The 17,330-nt window shown below is 34.4% G+C and overlaps 1 protein-coding gene across 1 annotated transcript in view; it reads left to right on the top strand.

Annotated features, from left to right (window-relative positions):
* REV1 (REV1 DNA directed polymerase) overlaps positions 1–17,330 on the top strand; it is a 63,727-nt gene that overhangs the window by 34,133 nt on the left and 12,264 nt on the right. The window contains exons 8-12 of the mRNA XM_044669301.1: positions 4,653–4,781; positions 6,309–6,463; positions 8,086–8,205; positions 9,198–9,418; positions 15,435–15,607. Of these exons, the coding sequence (XP_044525236.1) occupies positions 4,653–4,781; positions 6,309–6,463; positions 8,086–8,205; positions 9,198–9,418; positions 15,435–15,607 (798 nt within the window). The remainder of the gene's footprint in view (positions 1–4,652; positions 4,782–6,308; positions 6,464–8,085; positions 8,206–9,197; positions 9,419–15,434; positions 15,608–17,330) is intronic.

Below are 17,330 nucleotides of genomic sequence, written 5' to 3'. Positions count from 1 at the left end.
TTCAGACATCTTCATGTGTCCTCACCAAACAAGTTCGTAGTCTGGATTTTGGGGAGATGGCAAGATCCTTATCCTGAAATTATTCTCAAAAGAATTTAAACTTTACATTATAGATTACAAAACATACATTTTCTTCTAAGATTTTATACAATTTAATTCCCCGTGAAATTACTCCTAAAAGAGTTAATTAAACATATATTTTTACATTATCGAATTTTAAAAAACTTAACAGATATCCCTGTGAGGTAAATCTTAAACACACTTTTTTTTTTTTTCAAAAAAAAAAAAAGGTACCTCAGGTCAGCTAAGGATGGCAAAATACAAAGAATATAATTCAAGAAAAAGAAAAAATTAACTTGTGAATGAAATGTGCAAAAATCTGGGGAAAATAAACTTAGACCTTTGAATGAAGGTCTAATTAAAGTGAATTCAGCAGTGTGCAATTACCCGTTCAGGGCCAGGACTTAAGGAAAATGTCTCTCTCTGATCTGACTTATCATCAGCTTTTCAGGGAAGTGAGCCAAATAAATAACCAATCTTAGGTGCTTTCTAGGAATCTAAGTCGAGGGGGACCCACGTCCTCTAAAGTTTTAGAAAAGACTGGGACTCCAGGACTCAAACCCCAATTTTCAAGCTCTAAAGTATTGGCATAGAACTGCTATTATGCAGATCTTAGTCAGTCAAGTCTCTGACCATGTGCTTTCTTTAGCACTATTAATGGCTTTCATATTCCCTTCTGGAATCAGAGAGGCATTTAAATCACAGTCCTATAGGCTCAGGTATTTGCTGTAGAACCAGAAAAAGGATAAATAATGATTATATATGTACTTCCAGTACAAGATGATAAAAAGGAAAAATCAATTTCTCTCATTAAAAAAATGTTTTAAAAATCAAAAATATATATATAGCTTAGAACTAGAAAGGTTATGTTACCCCAAAATGAGGTTTTCATTTTGTGAGTGAAAATGGATCTTACAAGTAGCAGATTCACAATGCACATTCAAAAAGAGTACCATTATTTCCAATAGCACATTTTAAAACAATAAACAGTGATGTTTAAAATCATATACTTGTTACAACTTGTAACCCTTGGCAAATGCTGTTATTGCTTCCATAGCAAAGAATATACAGGAGCTCCTTGACTCTCTGTATTTTAAAAAATCCTGGGTAGGAATGCGTCTACCTGTTCCAGGCAATAATATCTCTTATAATAAAATATATAAAGGCTTTATCCTTTAAGGCAACAATTCTTAAGGATTTAAAGTAAAAGTTAAAAAGATCTCTTGTAAAATTACAAGGTAATATTTAAAGCATGGAAAACTTTCAAGGTTCTTTGCAATTACCAAGGCAGAATAAATTTTTAAAAGACATGTGCTCTATAAGATGTTCATAGGTGGTACATATAACCGCATTGCTTTTGATACAGTAAGCATTAAGTAATTTAGGAAATATAATAACATCATAAGCAGAAACTTCATTAGCGTAAAATGATTCAGTGCAACAGGAAAATCAACGAAATAAGCAAGATTAATTAACAAAAGTAATTAGCAATATACAGAAAGATACAGTCTTTTTAAAAACAGAAATAAAGCTCATTCAGTTCCGAGGTTTTAAAAGTTCACCCCTGGTTTCAATTTAAGGTTCTTTTGATTGAATTCTGCTGAGTTTAAGGGTGGTTTTTTTTTTTTTAAGTTCAAAGTTCTGAGCAGTTATGGGGGTGAATAATTCTTCCCCTGAGTTCAGTTTTTAATCACAAGCAAGTCTGAATAGGCCATTCGGCCCCATTAAGGGTAAACGCTAGGTCCACGTGGTGTCGGGTCATTGTAGAAAATCCCACGTAGAGCTTGTGTGGGTGGCTAAATTAGGTCTTTAGAGAAACACGTGGAAGGCTAGAAATAGGGAAAAGGGGGAATATACCCAAATGGTTAGCGGCAGGAACTGAAGCAGTCTCTGGAGGTCTCGGCAAGTCAGGACTGGGTTCCTTCCCGGAAATCTCAGGTTCTGGAGCTCGGGGTTGAAGTGGAAGCGGCAGCACTGGGACTGGAACGATGGCAGCATCAGCAGCATCAGCGAGTCAAGAATGGAGATCAGTGGCAGAGACAGTCTGGCTGGACTCCGGGATTTTAGTTTAAAGCCAAAAGCCCGAATCGGCTGGCCTGACCTCCCTCCCAAGGTGGCTTGGGCTGGACTGGCCGGCTGAGTCCCACTGGAGGCAAAAACTTGCTCTTGCTTTTAGCGAAAGCATGGCAAGGAAAGTCACTTTCCTTTGTTAAAAAAGTGCTCAAAAGAGCTGAGCCAGGCCAAAAAGCAGGCATGGCTATCGTTAGGCTATCTGGAAGATTTAGAGTTCGAATTTCGACCTTCTGGTTCGCCAAATGATAAATATGAAAAATAATAAAGGCTGGTATAAATATATAAATTAGTATTTTAATTAAAGCCATGTTGATAGTTTAAATCATTAGACCACGCGCTTGTAAGCATTCAAAACTGCCGCCTCCATTTTGTTTCCTGTCTCTACCTGGAAGCGCCTACTCGCAAAAGAGAGAGAGCCTACTGGCAAAAGAGACCACTCCCTCCTAACCCAGGAGATTTAAACCCTTCCCTGCATCAAGACGTAGGCCTTCCCAAGCCCAAAAACCGGAAACGGAAACTCGTTGGACCACGGGAAATGTTGTTTGATACATTTCCCAAATTTCACTTTTACAACCTATACTTATGTGAATTAGATATACAAATTCAAGAGTATATTATTTTGACGTACTGTGGAGCTTGTTATTTAAAGGAATTCTGTGGCAAATGCTTTTTATGAAGTGAGTCTTTATCCCTGTAATTTCTATTTCAGCAATAGTACCAATTTATATGGCATCAGTAGAGAATGTTTGACATAAATTTTCCAAATAACTGATATATAACTATTTTTGATTTTAAAAAATCTTTATAAAGGCAAGAGACTATCTAGTATATTTTAGAAATGATTTAGTTGTAGTGAACAAAATTTGACCTTATATGATTTTGAATCATATTGTAGAGGTGTTTTCTCAACCTTCTTTGCTGGGACTTCTATTATCATTGTGCCTATTCTTTTTAGGTCTTTTATACATTGCTGTTTTGAATAAATAAAACTATTTATTCTAATTATGCATAAAATAACATTCATTGAGATCTGAGTTTTCTAGAAGGTCTGTGGTTGTCAGCTCAGATCATTTTCTTGAAATAATGTACACCTAGATATGGAATTTATTATTTGTAACTTGCTTAGTTACTGTCTCTTAATATATACATTATTAACCTTTAACTATATTTTTACATAAATTTATAGCATTTTTAAACACTTTGTTCCTATTTGTAACTTAATTTTTTGGATCCTTGTAAAGTGATGTAATGAAGATTTTTGCTTATTATGTTCACTTTCATGTTTATTGTTTTTTTGTGGCTGATGCTCCAAATACTGAAAAGTATTGTGCAACATTTAGGTATTAAGCATTTAGTTAGTTTAAGTTTGCGATTTTCATTTAAGTCTTTCAAAATTCCAGATTATTAAGAGTGATGCTCTCACATATTAAACACATTGGAGTCACTTTTAGAATCTGTAACTGGTCCATTTTGTATCTATCATAAAGAAGTTTTTGGGCAGTTTCTTAATATTTTGTTTTTGGAGGTGATAAATGTTGGTGAAACTCATTGGGAGGGGAATTCTTTGACAGTAAATCCCTACTCTTTAGTTTTGATCCCAATAGTAAATGGCAGTGTTGGCGAAGTATTGGCACGTGTGCCAGCCCCAGCATGGGGGAAGCTGCTCCATTCCCCTTTTTCCCAGAACCCAAGGACATTTGCATGCCAGCTGCCCAAAATGAGCACTTCCTCCCTCCTCTCTCTGGGATAATGTAGGGGGCTCACAGGCAGCTAGAAGTTGCAGTTTGGGCATGTGAACTTGAAAACTTTTGCCAAGGCTGGTATAATGGCATGCTAGCATCTTTGTAAAAGGGACAGAGGTCTGAGATTCAATGGAACCTGCCCTTCTTGTCTATAAAATTTTTAAAATTTCAAACCAATTTCCAAATATCTAGCCTATCTTAGAATGTTTTACAAGCATATATTTTATTCTTGCAGTACATTTAACATATCCAAATAATTTTATAGTTTAAAAAATGTAAAGATATAAATTTTCAGATGCTTCTAGTGTAAGCATTTGCCAGAGTATATTATAATTTCTTATTTTCCAAATTAAGTGTGAATGGGAGGTAGATAAGCAGTATATAAAGTAGTAATAAAAAATTTTAAAGGGTTAAGATCATTGAAGCTTTTTTCCCCCCCAAGAGACATAGGAGAAAAAATAAAGAAGGTCAAAAAGTATCACAGAATAGCATAATAGCTTTGAAAGTTGTATGTATAGTACTTTCCCCCCATTCTTTATGTTTTGGAAATGCTTGTTTTACTTGTTTTACGTTGAGTGTTTTTTTTTTTTAATGTAAAAAATAAATCACCCAATAGTGCAGAATTGTCAGATATTTTTTTAAATACCTAATTTTGACTACTTGGAGTAGGTATATTAAAATTCTAAGTTAATGGCATGAGGAAAATTTTAAAGGCATTGGGGGATATTTTTAATTAAGAAATGTTTAGCAAAACTGATTATTGTACTTACTTTTTAGACAAGTTGGTATAAAAAATGGAATGTTTTTTGGTCAAGCCAAACAACTCTGTCCAAATCTTCAAGCTGTTCCATATGATTTCCATGCATACAAAGAAGTTGCTCGGACAATGTATGAAACATTAGCAAGGTAATATGTCTAAGTACAATTTTATTTTTAGATCCCTTTCATTGAATTACACTGAATTTCTTCTTTACTATCTTTAATTTTGACAATGGCCTAGAAAGATTTGCCATCCATTTCAGCAGTGTCCTTCTTACTTTATATTTATCTCTTAGAGTTATCTTAATTGTTTAACTTTTTAAGGAAAAAAGAGTAAATATAATGTAATATAAATTTTAACAATATTTAATAGAATTTTTTACCTATGTGTCAACTATAGATAACAAAAATTTGAAATAATTCAAATGTATGTTTAGTATTTAGTATTAAATGTGAATTTTGAAATTAATTTTTCAAAACTTTGATTTTCAAATGAACCTTAAAGATGATAAAGTGTATTTTTGCACCAAAGGCTAAAATCCATTCACAATATCCATAGCAAATAGTTATCCATTCTCTTCTTTAGCCATTCTAGTTAAATGACTCTGAACTCGGTCTGTGAGCAAGCATTTATTAAGCAACTTTTGTGTGCCAGGTATCATGCTAGAGCCTTGGGATATTAATAAGAACAGTGAAATATTTTTTCTTTAGGAGTTTACATTTTAATGGGAGGGAAATAACAGAATAATTATGAATATGTTCAAGTTATGAAGGCCACTACAAGTTGTAGGGAATACTTCATGTAGAAGTCTTTAATTTGAGCTGAGTCTTGAAGTAAGCCAAATTCTAGAGGAAGTGCATTGTAGGCATGGGGGCCATCCAGTGCAGTGGGTCAGTCAAGAGATGGAGGATCATGTTTGAAGAACAGAGAAATGACTCTTTTTGCGGAACTATAGATTGTAAACACATTTAAAGACAATAAGAGGAACTTTGCCCTTTAAATCACTTGTTTTAGAATCCTGCCTTATTATGTAAAATTAATCTCTACTGAGATGAGATTTGCATGACAGTTCGTTAAGAAATTTATTACTGTAAATTTGTATTAGGAAAAATTTGAAGATTTGTAACCTGTATTCTGAGAAATATTACCTAGAGGTTAAAGTGGAAAAAGAATTTCTGTGAACATTTTCTTGGAGTGAAGGGAGAAATGGTAAATTCTAGTAGAGAACAGACAAATTATTTGTTTTTCTGAGTAATGCTGTACTACATATTTTTCTAAATATTGTATTCTATGTTTTTACATTTCTTTTAATGTTTCTTTCTGTTATATTTGATTCACTCAATCCTTTACCTACTCATTCACATGACTAAGAGTCTGCTTAACATGGAAAAATTTTGGGGGGATTATTAATTGCTACTAATAAATTGGAATTAAAAAAACTTTTAAAATGTAAGAATACTTTCAAAAATAACTTCAATTATAATAGTATAGAAGAATTCTATATAGTACATCCTCTGGTTAAAAATAGTATAATAATCTTTCTTGGTATTTTAAACTTTTACAGCAAAAATAATCAATACACTAGAAAAGACTTGATTTGCAACAAACATATTTTTTCTGACAAATGGCAAACTGTTCCAGAGGACTTAATATCTTTTACTTTGTGTTGCTAGCTATACTCATAACATTGAAGCTGTCAGTTGTGATGAAGCACTAGTAGATATCACTGAAATCCTTGCAGAGACCAGACTTACTCCTGATGAATTTGCAAATGCAATCCGAACTGAAATCAAAGACCTGACTAAATGTGCTGCTTCTGTTGGGATGGGTCAGTATCTTATGCAATTTATTTTAGATAGCATATTTTAGAATGTTGCTTTTTGTTATTTAATCTATTAACATCACCTGATTTTTTTCAAATTAATTGCTTTGTGGCCAGCTCGTATTTGCTAAATCAATTTTTTTTTCACCAAATTGAAACTTTACATGTATCCATATTAAACTTCATCTTATTAGATTTGTCCAGATATAGTCCGCTAAGATTTTTTTCTCCAAACTTAATCCTTGGCTATTCTACCTAGCTTTTTGTTAGCTGCATATTTGATAAAAAAAATTATATGATGATTTTATTTAAGTCAATGATAAGCATATTACAGAACAAAGGATCAAGTATAGTTGATATTGAACTATTAATGATCACTCTTTGTGTCTGATCATTAATTTGTTCTAAATGCACCTAATTGAATTATAGTATAGTCTATGTCTTTTTGATTTATTCCATTTCACATAAGGAACTTGGAATAACCTGAAATCTTGCTTGAAATACTTCTTAATTCTGTAAACAAAAAACCCAAAACATCCTATCTCTTCATTTCCTACACTGGCAAACAGAGTTCCTGACTTTCACTGGGTCTAGGTAATGGGAATTCTTTTTTTTTTTTTATATGAAAGTAGTTATTTTATAAATTATTCATTACTAGAACAGTATGTGCAACTGGAACATGGTACACATGCTGAATGGAATAGATTTTAACAAATGTTTTGCCCTCTCCCCTCTATTTGTTCACATTACTTGGTATAATTTTAAATAATAATAATTATTTATGTCTGTATGCCACATTACAGTTTGCTAGATCCTTCATATATATATATATATATGTTAGCACATTTGACCCATACTATAATCCTGAGGTAGATACTACAAACATCCCTCTTGTACAAACTTAAGGAAATGAGACATTAAATGACTTGTCCATGTTCAGAGGGAGGATTTTTACCTAGGTCTTTCCTGATAAGTTCAGCTTTTGATGTTTGACAGTAATAATTAAATTGACTGAGTATAGGGGTGCATTCCTATAATTCCTGAGACCTCAAGTAGATCTCTTGAGGTTAGGAGTTCTGAGTAGTAGTGGGACTAAAGCTAATGAGATGTATGCAGTAGATCCAGTACAGATATGGTCAGCTTCTAGAAATAGAGTGTTCTCAAGGCTGCTTAAAGAGGGATAAACTGGCCTAGATTAGAAACAGATACGGTCAGAATTTAGGTTGTTGATAAGCAACAAGATCTATCCCATAGGTGGCTATTGCAGTGGGCAAGACAGGGATACCTAATCTTCCTCTCCCTTTGACCCACTCAAATAAATTAACAATGATGATAGTAATTGAAAAATCAGAAAAATGGATCTTGGCTGATGAAATCTAGACTTTAGTAAAATTTCTTTTAATAGTCTTGAGGTATTAAAAAAAATCTCTCTTTGTATTGCCATGAATGCAGTTGGCTTACCTCAGATGAGGTATTCAACATTCCTGATAGTTTTCAGTGTTCTTAATAATTTGGTATTTATTAAGTCACTTTTCTAGTTGCCTGTAGAGATAGGGGATTGAAGGAGGAAATAACAAAAACTGTAGTAGGTTTTTATAAAGCCAATTTCATGCTTTTTGACTTTATAGGTTCCAATATTCTGCTGGCCAGAATGGCAACAAGGAAAGCCAAACCAGATGGACAATATCACTTAAAGCCAGAGGAAGTAGATGATTTTATCAGAGGACAGCTAGTTACTAGTCTGCCAGGTATGTTAAAATAATTTTGCTCCCACCCACCCTTTTCCCATGCAAATGCTATTGTAATTATATTTTGAGGGTGGGAATTGTGTTATTTGGGGAGTATATAGTTCATTGACTAGTCTCTTAAATGTGTTATATTGGATTTTTATTATGAAGAAACCTCAGGGGTTTTGTATATACATGGTCTTGTTTATTATTATCTTCTATTTGCTGGCCTAAGAATCCATATATTTGAATTGTTAAAATCATTCATTATGATGTTATTTATTTATTTGTTTGTTTATTAAAACCCTTACCTTCTGTCTTAGAATCAATAATGTGCATTGGATCTAAGGCAGAAGAGCAGCAAGGGCTAAGCAATGGGGATTAAGGCACTGGCTCTCTTATCTACTGAACCACTTAGCTGCCCCCACAATGTTATGAAAAAAATCTCCCCTAAGTAGTAATTTCCCTCTCCTAAGTTAAATAACATGTTTGAGAAGTTTCTGACTATGCACTTGGAGTTATCATTTTGTTCAGCAGATATACAGATTGATATTTTAGGAATTTATATTATCCTTAAAGATAAAGATTTTTTAATTCAAAAGAGAATTTAGGCATATAATGTGAAAGTTATGTAATTTAGATCTCTATTTACAGTGGAGTTTTTTTTTTTAACTATTTTTCTAAATTAAAACCCTTACTTTCTGTCTTAAAATCAAGAGCAGTAAGGGCCAGGTAATTGGGGTTATGCCCAAGGTCACATAGCTAGGAAATGTTTGAGGCTGGATTTGAATCCAGGGCTTTCCATCTCTAGACTTGACCTTCTATCCACTGAGCCACCCAGTTGCTCCTAGAATATTTCTTTATAATAATTTTCTGTCATATCTTACATTTGCTGTAATTTGTATTTGGATAAATGACATTTTTTAAAATGCCAGTCGTGCTTATTCATAGTGATTTTCTTTGAATAAATTAACAAATTTAATAAAATTCTATTTAAATTCCTCCTGTTCTAGGAGTTGGTCGAACAATGGAATCCAAATTAGCATCTTTGGGAATTAAGACTTGTGGGGACCTGCAATATATAACCATGTCAAAACTACAGAAAGAATTTGGCCCAAAGACAGGACAGATGCTTTATAGGTTCTGTCGTGGTTTGGATGATAGACCTGTTCGAACAGAAAAAGAAAGAAAATCTGTCTCAGCTGAGATCAACTATGGAATAAGGTTTACCCAGGTACCTGAGGCCATTGATTTTATAGTAATAAATGTGTCTTTCATATTTATATTCTTTAAATCTAACTAATGCTTAGTGTCTATACTGCTTAACCCAGCTCATTATTCCTTTTTAGCTATAAGGCTAGGGTTTCATAAACTTATACAAAGAAGTCTTAAAAGCTTCTTATCTTTCTCTGAGGCCTTATTTTTAAATAATATAATTTGAACTAAAAAGAGCATTAAGAAGTCTTTAAGCAAAGTTCCTTCATTTGATAGGTAGAGAAATTGATGCTTGTGGAAGTTAAGTAACTTGTGTGTGATCCCACAAATAGTAAGTAGAATGCTGTGATTTCTTGAATTGTAGCCTTTTTTTCTACTACATCATGGCTTTTTTCCTTTTTTATGATCAAATAGTCAAAAAGCATTTATTAAGCGTCTACTGTGTGCTAGGCACTGTGCTAAATTCTGGATATCCAAAGACAAAAATAAAACAGTCCTTGCCCTTAAGGAGCTAGGTATGTATAAAGAAAGATAACCTTAAAGGAGAAGAAAGAAGTTGTCAATCACTTGAGGTGTCTCAAAGAAAACCTTATATTTCAAGAGACTGAGAAGTAAGCCTGGAAAAGATTCCAAGCATAGAGAATAAGGATAGCCAGCTAAAAGCAATGGAAACAGGAGATGAAGTGCTCCACATGAAGAAACCACATGGAAACCAGTTGGATATGACCATAGAGTACATGTAGCGGAGTAACATGTAAGAAGACTTGTTAGTTACAAAAGAACCAAGTTGTGAGGAGCCTCAACACCAAATAGAAGAGTTTCTATTTGATCCTGGAGGTCAAAAAGAGCCATGGAGGGTATTGAACTGGGGAGGTAAACGGTATTAAACTTGTGCTTTTGGAAACTTGAGGGAGATGAGTCCAGTATGGAGGCTATTGTCTCTCAGTAGGGCCAGAGTAAAATAATGGAATGAATTTGCCTAGCCCAGTGATGGGCAAACTTTTTAAAGAGGGGGCCAAAGGAAAGGAAATGCTCATTTGTCAGTCTGTTTCTAAGGCAACTCTTTCGAAGTTTCATTGTATTGTATCCTATTCATTGTATTTGTCAGATTAGGAATAATGTCTGAGGCCAGATAGAACATTTCAGGGGGCCACATCTGGCCTGCCGGCCGTAGTTTGCCCATCACTGGCTAACTCATTGCAGACCTCCACAATAATATAGAAAACAGCAGACAGAATTCTGATTGGGGGGGGGGGAAGACAAGAAAAAGTGTCATTTTTCCAGCACAGACAACTTAGGGAGATAGAGAGTTCTGGAGGCCCTTGGGGGTTAGGGACTGGGGGTATTGGCAGCAAGAAGCATTCTAGCCCTCAGGAAAAATACGAGGGGCAAGACAAAACATTGGCGTAGGAACGATGCACAAGAGGAGATCCCAGAGTGTCCCTGAAGTAAAGTGCAGGATTCTAGCTAGCAACTCTGTCACCCATTGACTGGTTCCAGGGGCAGTCATGAAGGATTCTGGGCACATCCCAACTGTGTACTGAGCAAGAAACAAGGTCTAGAAACATTAATGTGGCTCTAATCCTAAGAGCAAGGATTAAGATCTCAATTCTAGCCTTTTGCTAAACTACCAAAAGAGAACCAGCAGTTTAGATGCTCTGAAACTTCAGGGTTTCCTAGTGGGCTAACAGTAACTGAGTCTAGCAGTGGTGTACTGACACTTAACCACACACAAGCCAAAGCTCTCAAACCTGGGACAGCTCAGACCAGGAGAGCAGTGAACAGACTTCTACATCACACACTTTTGGGTGCAGAAGAAATTTTCATATTCCCAGTCTGAGCTATAAAAGCAGCAAAAGGCCATACATTCACCCTTCTGCCTGAAGAAGTAAACAGAGCCCAATACTAACATAAATTCCAAAGTCAAAAGCAGGCTGTATAAATCATCAAATAAAGAAAGAAATGAGACCCATGAAGAGCTACTGTGGTGACAAGAGAAGCCCAAGGCACAAACACAGAAGATGTTGACTTGAAAAAAACAACATGCAAAGCTACCAAGAAAAATGCAGATTGGAGACACAAGCTCCAATAAAAATTTTTAAAATAGTTAATATGTAGTCTAAAATAGTAAAAAATGTTTTTAAAATGACTTTAAAAACCAAGTGGTTTTCCTCTAAAGGAAAAATGAAAAGGAAATAGTTTCATGAGAGAAATGCAAAACAGTACTAAAGAATATAAATCCTTGAAAATTAGAATTGGTCAAATGGAAGCTAATGACTCCAAGAGACCTGAAAATATTTTAAAAGTCAAAAAACTGAAAAAATTTGAGAAGAAAACTGAAATATCTTGTATTGAAAGTAACTAACTATAAAATAAATTGAGGAAAGATCATTTAAAAGTCACTAGACTATCTAGAAGTCCTAAAAAAAAACCCTATCATATTTCAAGAATTTTCAAAAAAGAAAATTGACTAGATATCTAAGAACCAGAGGGCAAAGTAAATGTTGAAAGAATCCACAAGTCACCTCCTGAAATTCCGAAATAAAATCTATCAGGAATAGTACAACCAAAATCCAGAGCTCCCTTAGATCAAGGAAAAAATACTATAAGAAACCACAAAGAATTCAAGTATACAGGAGGCAAAGAATCACAAAATCCAGCAGCCATGGCATTAAATAAAGGAGCAGAGAATTTGAACTATGACATTCCAGAAAGCAAAAGAATTAGGCTTGCAACCAAAGACAATCTACTCAGCAAAACTTGAGTGTAATCCTACTGGAAAAGAAAGAATCTTGGGGGCAGCTGGTTAACTCAGTGGATTGAGAGCCAGACCTAGAGACAGGAGGTCCTGGTTTCAAATCTGGCCTCAGATACTTCGCAGCTGTGTGACCTTGGGCAAGTCACTTAACCCCCATTGCCAGGAAGTAAGTAAGTAAGGATGGATATATATTTAATAGAATAGAAGACTTTGATGTAGTCCTGTTGAAAACTAGAATTGAATAGAAAATTTGACATTCCAGAGAAACAACAAAAAGTATATATGGGTGAAACATCATAAAGGTCCAAACAAAATTATCGTTTCTATTTTTATATGCAGAAATGATATTTGTAATGCTTCAGAAATTATCCCAAGGGATCAGGAGGGTTTGAGGGTGATTCTGTTATGTTTGGATGATCTCAGGAGAGGAATGAAAGGAGAGAGGAAAAGAATGCACCAGGAAAAGGGAAAAGAGAAGAGGGAAAGAAAAATGGAGAAATGTATCTCATATATAAATAGGGTACCCAAGGAAGCATTTGTATAACAGAGGAGGTGGGTAGTGGGAGGGAGCAGGCAACACTTGAACTTCATTCTTCATCTGAACTGATTAAAGAAAGGGAAAAATTCACACACACAGACAATTGGTACAGAATTCTTCTTGCTTGCTAGGGAAGTAGAAGGGAAAGGGTCCGGGGGAAAAGAGGGATTAGTGAATAAGAGAGAGGGCAGATGAAGGAAGACGGAAGTCAGGAGCAAAATACTGTGAAAGAAGAAGGGACAGGGCAAAAAAAATTAGGAGCCAAAATGACAGGAAAACACAGCATTCATAACTGTGAATGGGTTGAACTTAACCACAAAAAGAAGAGGCTAGAAGACTGCTAGGTGACTCAGCAGATAGAAGGCCAGGCCTGGAAATAGGAAGTCCTGGGTTCAAATGTAGCCCAAGGCACTTCTTAGCTGTGTAACCCTGGGCAAATCACTTAACTTCCATTGCCTAGCCATTACTGTTATGTCTTGGAATTCCAGTACATAGAATTGGTTTGTATTTTTTTTTAAGGAGGGGAAAAGAGGCTAACACAATAAATTAGAACCAGAATTTGACAATATATTGTTATACAAGAAATGTACTTGAAACAAAAATATACAAAGAGTTAAAATGGAACAGAAAAAAAAAAGGCATGGGGTAGTAATTTTGATCTCTGACAAAGCAAAAATAAAAATAGACTGAATTCTAAAAGATAAAAAAAATTTGCTAAATGAGACTATAGACAATGAATTAATATCATGTGTCATGTATGGGGTGTGCAGGGAGGACTTGATGCCTCTGGTGTAAAGGCTTGCTAAGTCATCTTTCAGGGATGCTCATCCACCTCTGGTGTCTGCCTGTCTCCCAACTCTCATCTGTGGCTCCAAGAAGCTTGTATCATGTGCAGCAGCTGCACTCCAATAAAACCATCTGGGCAGTCAGGCTAAACCAGGTTGAGAGTGATTGGCAGAACTCAAAGACTTGGGGGAGGGGGTGGGTGTCTCTACTTCAAACATATGAAGACTTTCCCTAGCAGAGTGGGCAGATGAGAACAGTTTGTTCCAATAATTATGAAGGTGGCTGAAGCAGGCACTTTGGAACACTTAGAGCTCAGACAGACATCAAAGACACCAAGACTGTCCACTTGCACCCCAGGCCATCACCAGTCCTCTTGATTTCTATCTTGTCACTGAACTTCAATGACACTGGAAGAGAAAGGGAGACTAATGACTTTGAGCTATACACAAGGAAAGCTACCACACTGTGATCGCGTTTGTTCTCTTCAAAACAAAGGATAACCAACAACACCAATATCTAATATTTGCGCACCAAATAACAGCATCTAAAGTCTTAAAGGACATGGTAAATGACTTACAGAAGCAAATAGTAAACTATAGTAGTGGGAGGTCAGTGTTTACCCTCTGAGACCTAGATAAATAAATCTAACAATTACGTAAGAAGGTAATTAATGAAATTAATAGAATTTTAGAAAAGTTAAGATGTAATAGACCTTTGAAGAGTATTAAAATTAAATTAAAAGGAGTATATATTTCTAAGCTATACCTGACACCACAAAAATTGAAAAAGTTCACAAGCAAATGTAGAAAAGCAGAAATATTAAATGCATTCATTTATCATCAGTTACTATAAAATTACATCTTTGAAGCTTAGATTAAAAATTAACTTGAAACTAATAAATTTTAAGGAAAGGATAGGTTATAGAATTATAGAAATTATAGAAACAATCAGTTTCATATAGATAATGACAGCAATGAGACAACATAGCAAAATTTTGGATGGTACCAACTCTACTTAAAATTTTATGTCTTAAAACTTATCCATAATAGAGGAGATCAATGAGTCACAATGGATTGAGAGTACAGATCGAAGCATATTTTCTCCTTTTTCTTTTTTTGGGCATGAATTAATGTAAAAATTTACTTTATATATAACAATACTTATTGGTGATGGTTTCCATTTTTTACCCCTTGTCTTCTCAATGGGTTGAAAAGGGGGAAGAGAAAATTGGGAACTAAAAATAAAATTCAGTTTAAAAATAGTTATAGTCCTTACTTTTCAGATAAAGTAATTTAACTCAAAAACAGCAAATGATTTTCCCAAAGTCTTCCTCTTTCTCAGTAGAAGTGCTGGAACTTAATTCCAAGTTCTTTGATTACAGAATCAGTGATTCTGAACAGCACACTGTCTACATACAAATAGGAGTTCTCGTTATCTCTCCTACTTATCTCTGCTATTAAAGCAAGTAGTGGCAAAAATAATTGAAATGTATATTTGATATGAATCTGATTTGTCATGTCCCATTCTCAAAACTTTACTTACCACAGTAGAGAGAGACTCATCTTTTAATCTTGCAAAGCTCTAGTGATAGGTGAATTTGTGTGGACATTTTTCCAAAATGAGGAAAGCTATCTGAGCAACACACAGGAATATCAAATATAGGTATATGAGTGAATTTGTCAATCTGCAACTTAACATTTTACATGATAACAATGACATTTATAAAGTAATAATTGTAGATAGTTGAAAGTTGACCATCATAAATCAGTAAATACCAAAAAGCAAATGGAAGAATAAAATTCCTTGTGAGGCATCATTTTCCTTTAGTTAATTGTGATGGTAGTTATTTGTAGTTTACCTACTATAAATAGATATCTTTACTATTAAGCATCAAAAATTTTAAAGTTAGCAGAAAATTGAAGTTATACCTAAGAATTTTGTTCTTTTCCTTAGCCAAAGGAAGCAGAAGCGTTTCTTCTGAGTCTTTCGGAAGAGATTCAGCGAAGACTTGAAGCTGCTGGCATGAAGGGTAAACGACTGACTCTGAAAATTATGGTCCGAAAAGCTGGAGCTCCCGTAGAAACGGCTAAGTTTGGAGGTCATGGAATTTGTGACAATATTGCCAGGTAGGTCTCTTCAAAAAGGATTATTCCTGTTAATTATTTTAATGCCATTGATAGCAAACATTGAAGGAGAAGCTTCATGAATCCCAGTCTGTAAAGGAAAAAAAAATCAAACTGATTATTTGTGTTACTATTTTATATACCACTCCAAAAGCAGTTCTCGTTTTGCTCAACACTTCACCAATTAAATTCACTTCATTAAAGTCAGTCTGTGTCCTGATCTGTTCTGCACAAGTTTCTTCCAACATCCAGGCTTAATGATAATAATGATAGGTCAACAGATTTTGCACTTCCTTCTGAAATTTAAGATATTTCTTAACCTATTTTATTGTAGTTTAAAAAGATAAAAAATATAGTAAAAGGAACTTTGTAAGTAATGTGATATTGATAAATACAATTTAATGTGATTAATTTTCTTGGCAGTCATTTTTTATTTATCTATGTATTAGAGAATTTTCTTTTGAATAATAAAGCAACTCTGTAAAATATTGCAGTTTAAAAAGTTGTGCATGTGTGGTCTGATTAATCATTTATATTATATAAATTCTCACAAAAACTGTCACTTAAAGTTAAGAATTTAGGTCTTCAATCAAGAATTTTACCTCTCTATTATACTTTTTTTTGTGTGTGAAAATTTTAATACTTTTTCCCATAACAAAACATTGCCTTGAGTGTGCAGACTTGCTTTTTATTTGCATTGCGTTACTACCTTTTGTCTTCATGTCATTCATTTTCCAAAAATTTATTATCTCTACCTTTCCTACTCAATAAAACTTCTCTTGTTAAAAAACTTGGAAGATTTGTTAAACAGAATCTGAAGCTTGTGCAGAGTGAATAATGGTTTCTTGTTCTGCTTCAATCAGCATTAGTTCATATTTTTTGTTTCTTCAGACACAGTAATATTCCATTACAATCATACAGCAGCTTATTTAGCCATACTTCAAAGAATGTTGATATGAACTTTGATTATATATGGGATTTTTCTTTTTTTCCTTCATATCCTAGAAGCTTATGCTCCAATGTGAGAGGTTGAAATCTTGGGCTAGAAAGTAAAAATTAAGGGTTTTAGTACCCAAGAAGAAAAAGGATTTGGACTTCTAAACTATGGCTTGACATAGCAAATATGATAGGCTATGGCCCAGGAATGGAGTCTGTCTACTTAGAACCATTAAAAACATTTTCCTGAGATTCTTGTAAACTTATAAGAACTTAAACTCAACATGCATAGGGAAGAAAAAAACAGCTCAGTCAGTATCAGCAGAAGGATTAGTAATTCACAGGAGACATACAAGAAGAGAGCAGAGGGGAAATCTAGGTGGCTCAGTGGATTACAACACACGCCTGGAAATGGAAAGTCCTGAGTTCAAATCTGGTCCCAGATACTTCCTAGCTGTGTGATCCCGTGTAAGTCACTTAATCCCCATCACCTACCCTTAACTGCTCTTCTGTCTTGGAACCAATATACATGTTGATTCTAAGAAGGAAAGGGGAGAAGTTTTGGTTTTTTGTTTGTTTTTTAAACAAAAAAGGGGAGAGCCAAGGCCATAAAATAAATATAAATGAACAAGAAAGAGTAAGAAAAAAATAGGACAAACTGGAAATTTTAACACAAAAAAAGATTTGACAGGGACTCTGAGAGAATTGGTAGGATCCAATTTATATTTGGCATATAGACATAGAAGGACATATGTTCCATATGTACTTAGTCAAAAGAGAAAGCTATGTG

Source organism: Gracilinanus agilis, chromosome 3, assembly GCF_016433145.1.
Source record: "Gracilinanus agilis isolate LMUSP501 chromosome 3, AgileGrace, whole genome shotgun sequence".
NCBI classification, from domain to species: domain Eukaryota; kingdom Metazoa; phylum Chordata; class Mammalia; order Didelphimorphia; family Didelphidae; genus Gracilinanus; species Gracilinanus agilis.
This window is presented reverse-complemented; position numbering and strand designations above follow the sequence as displayed.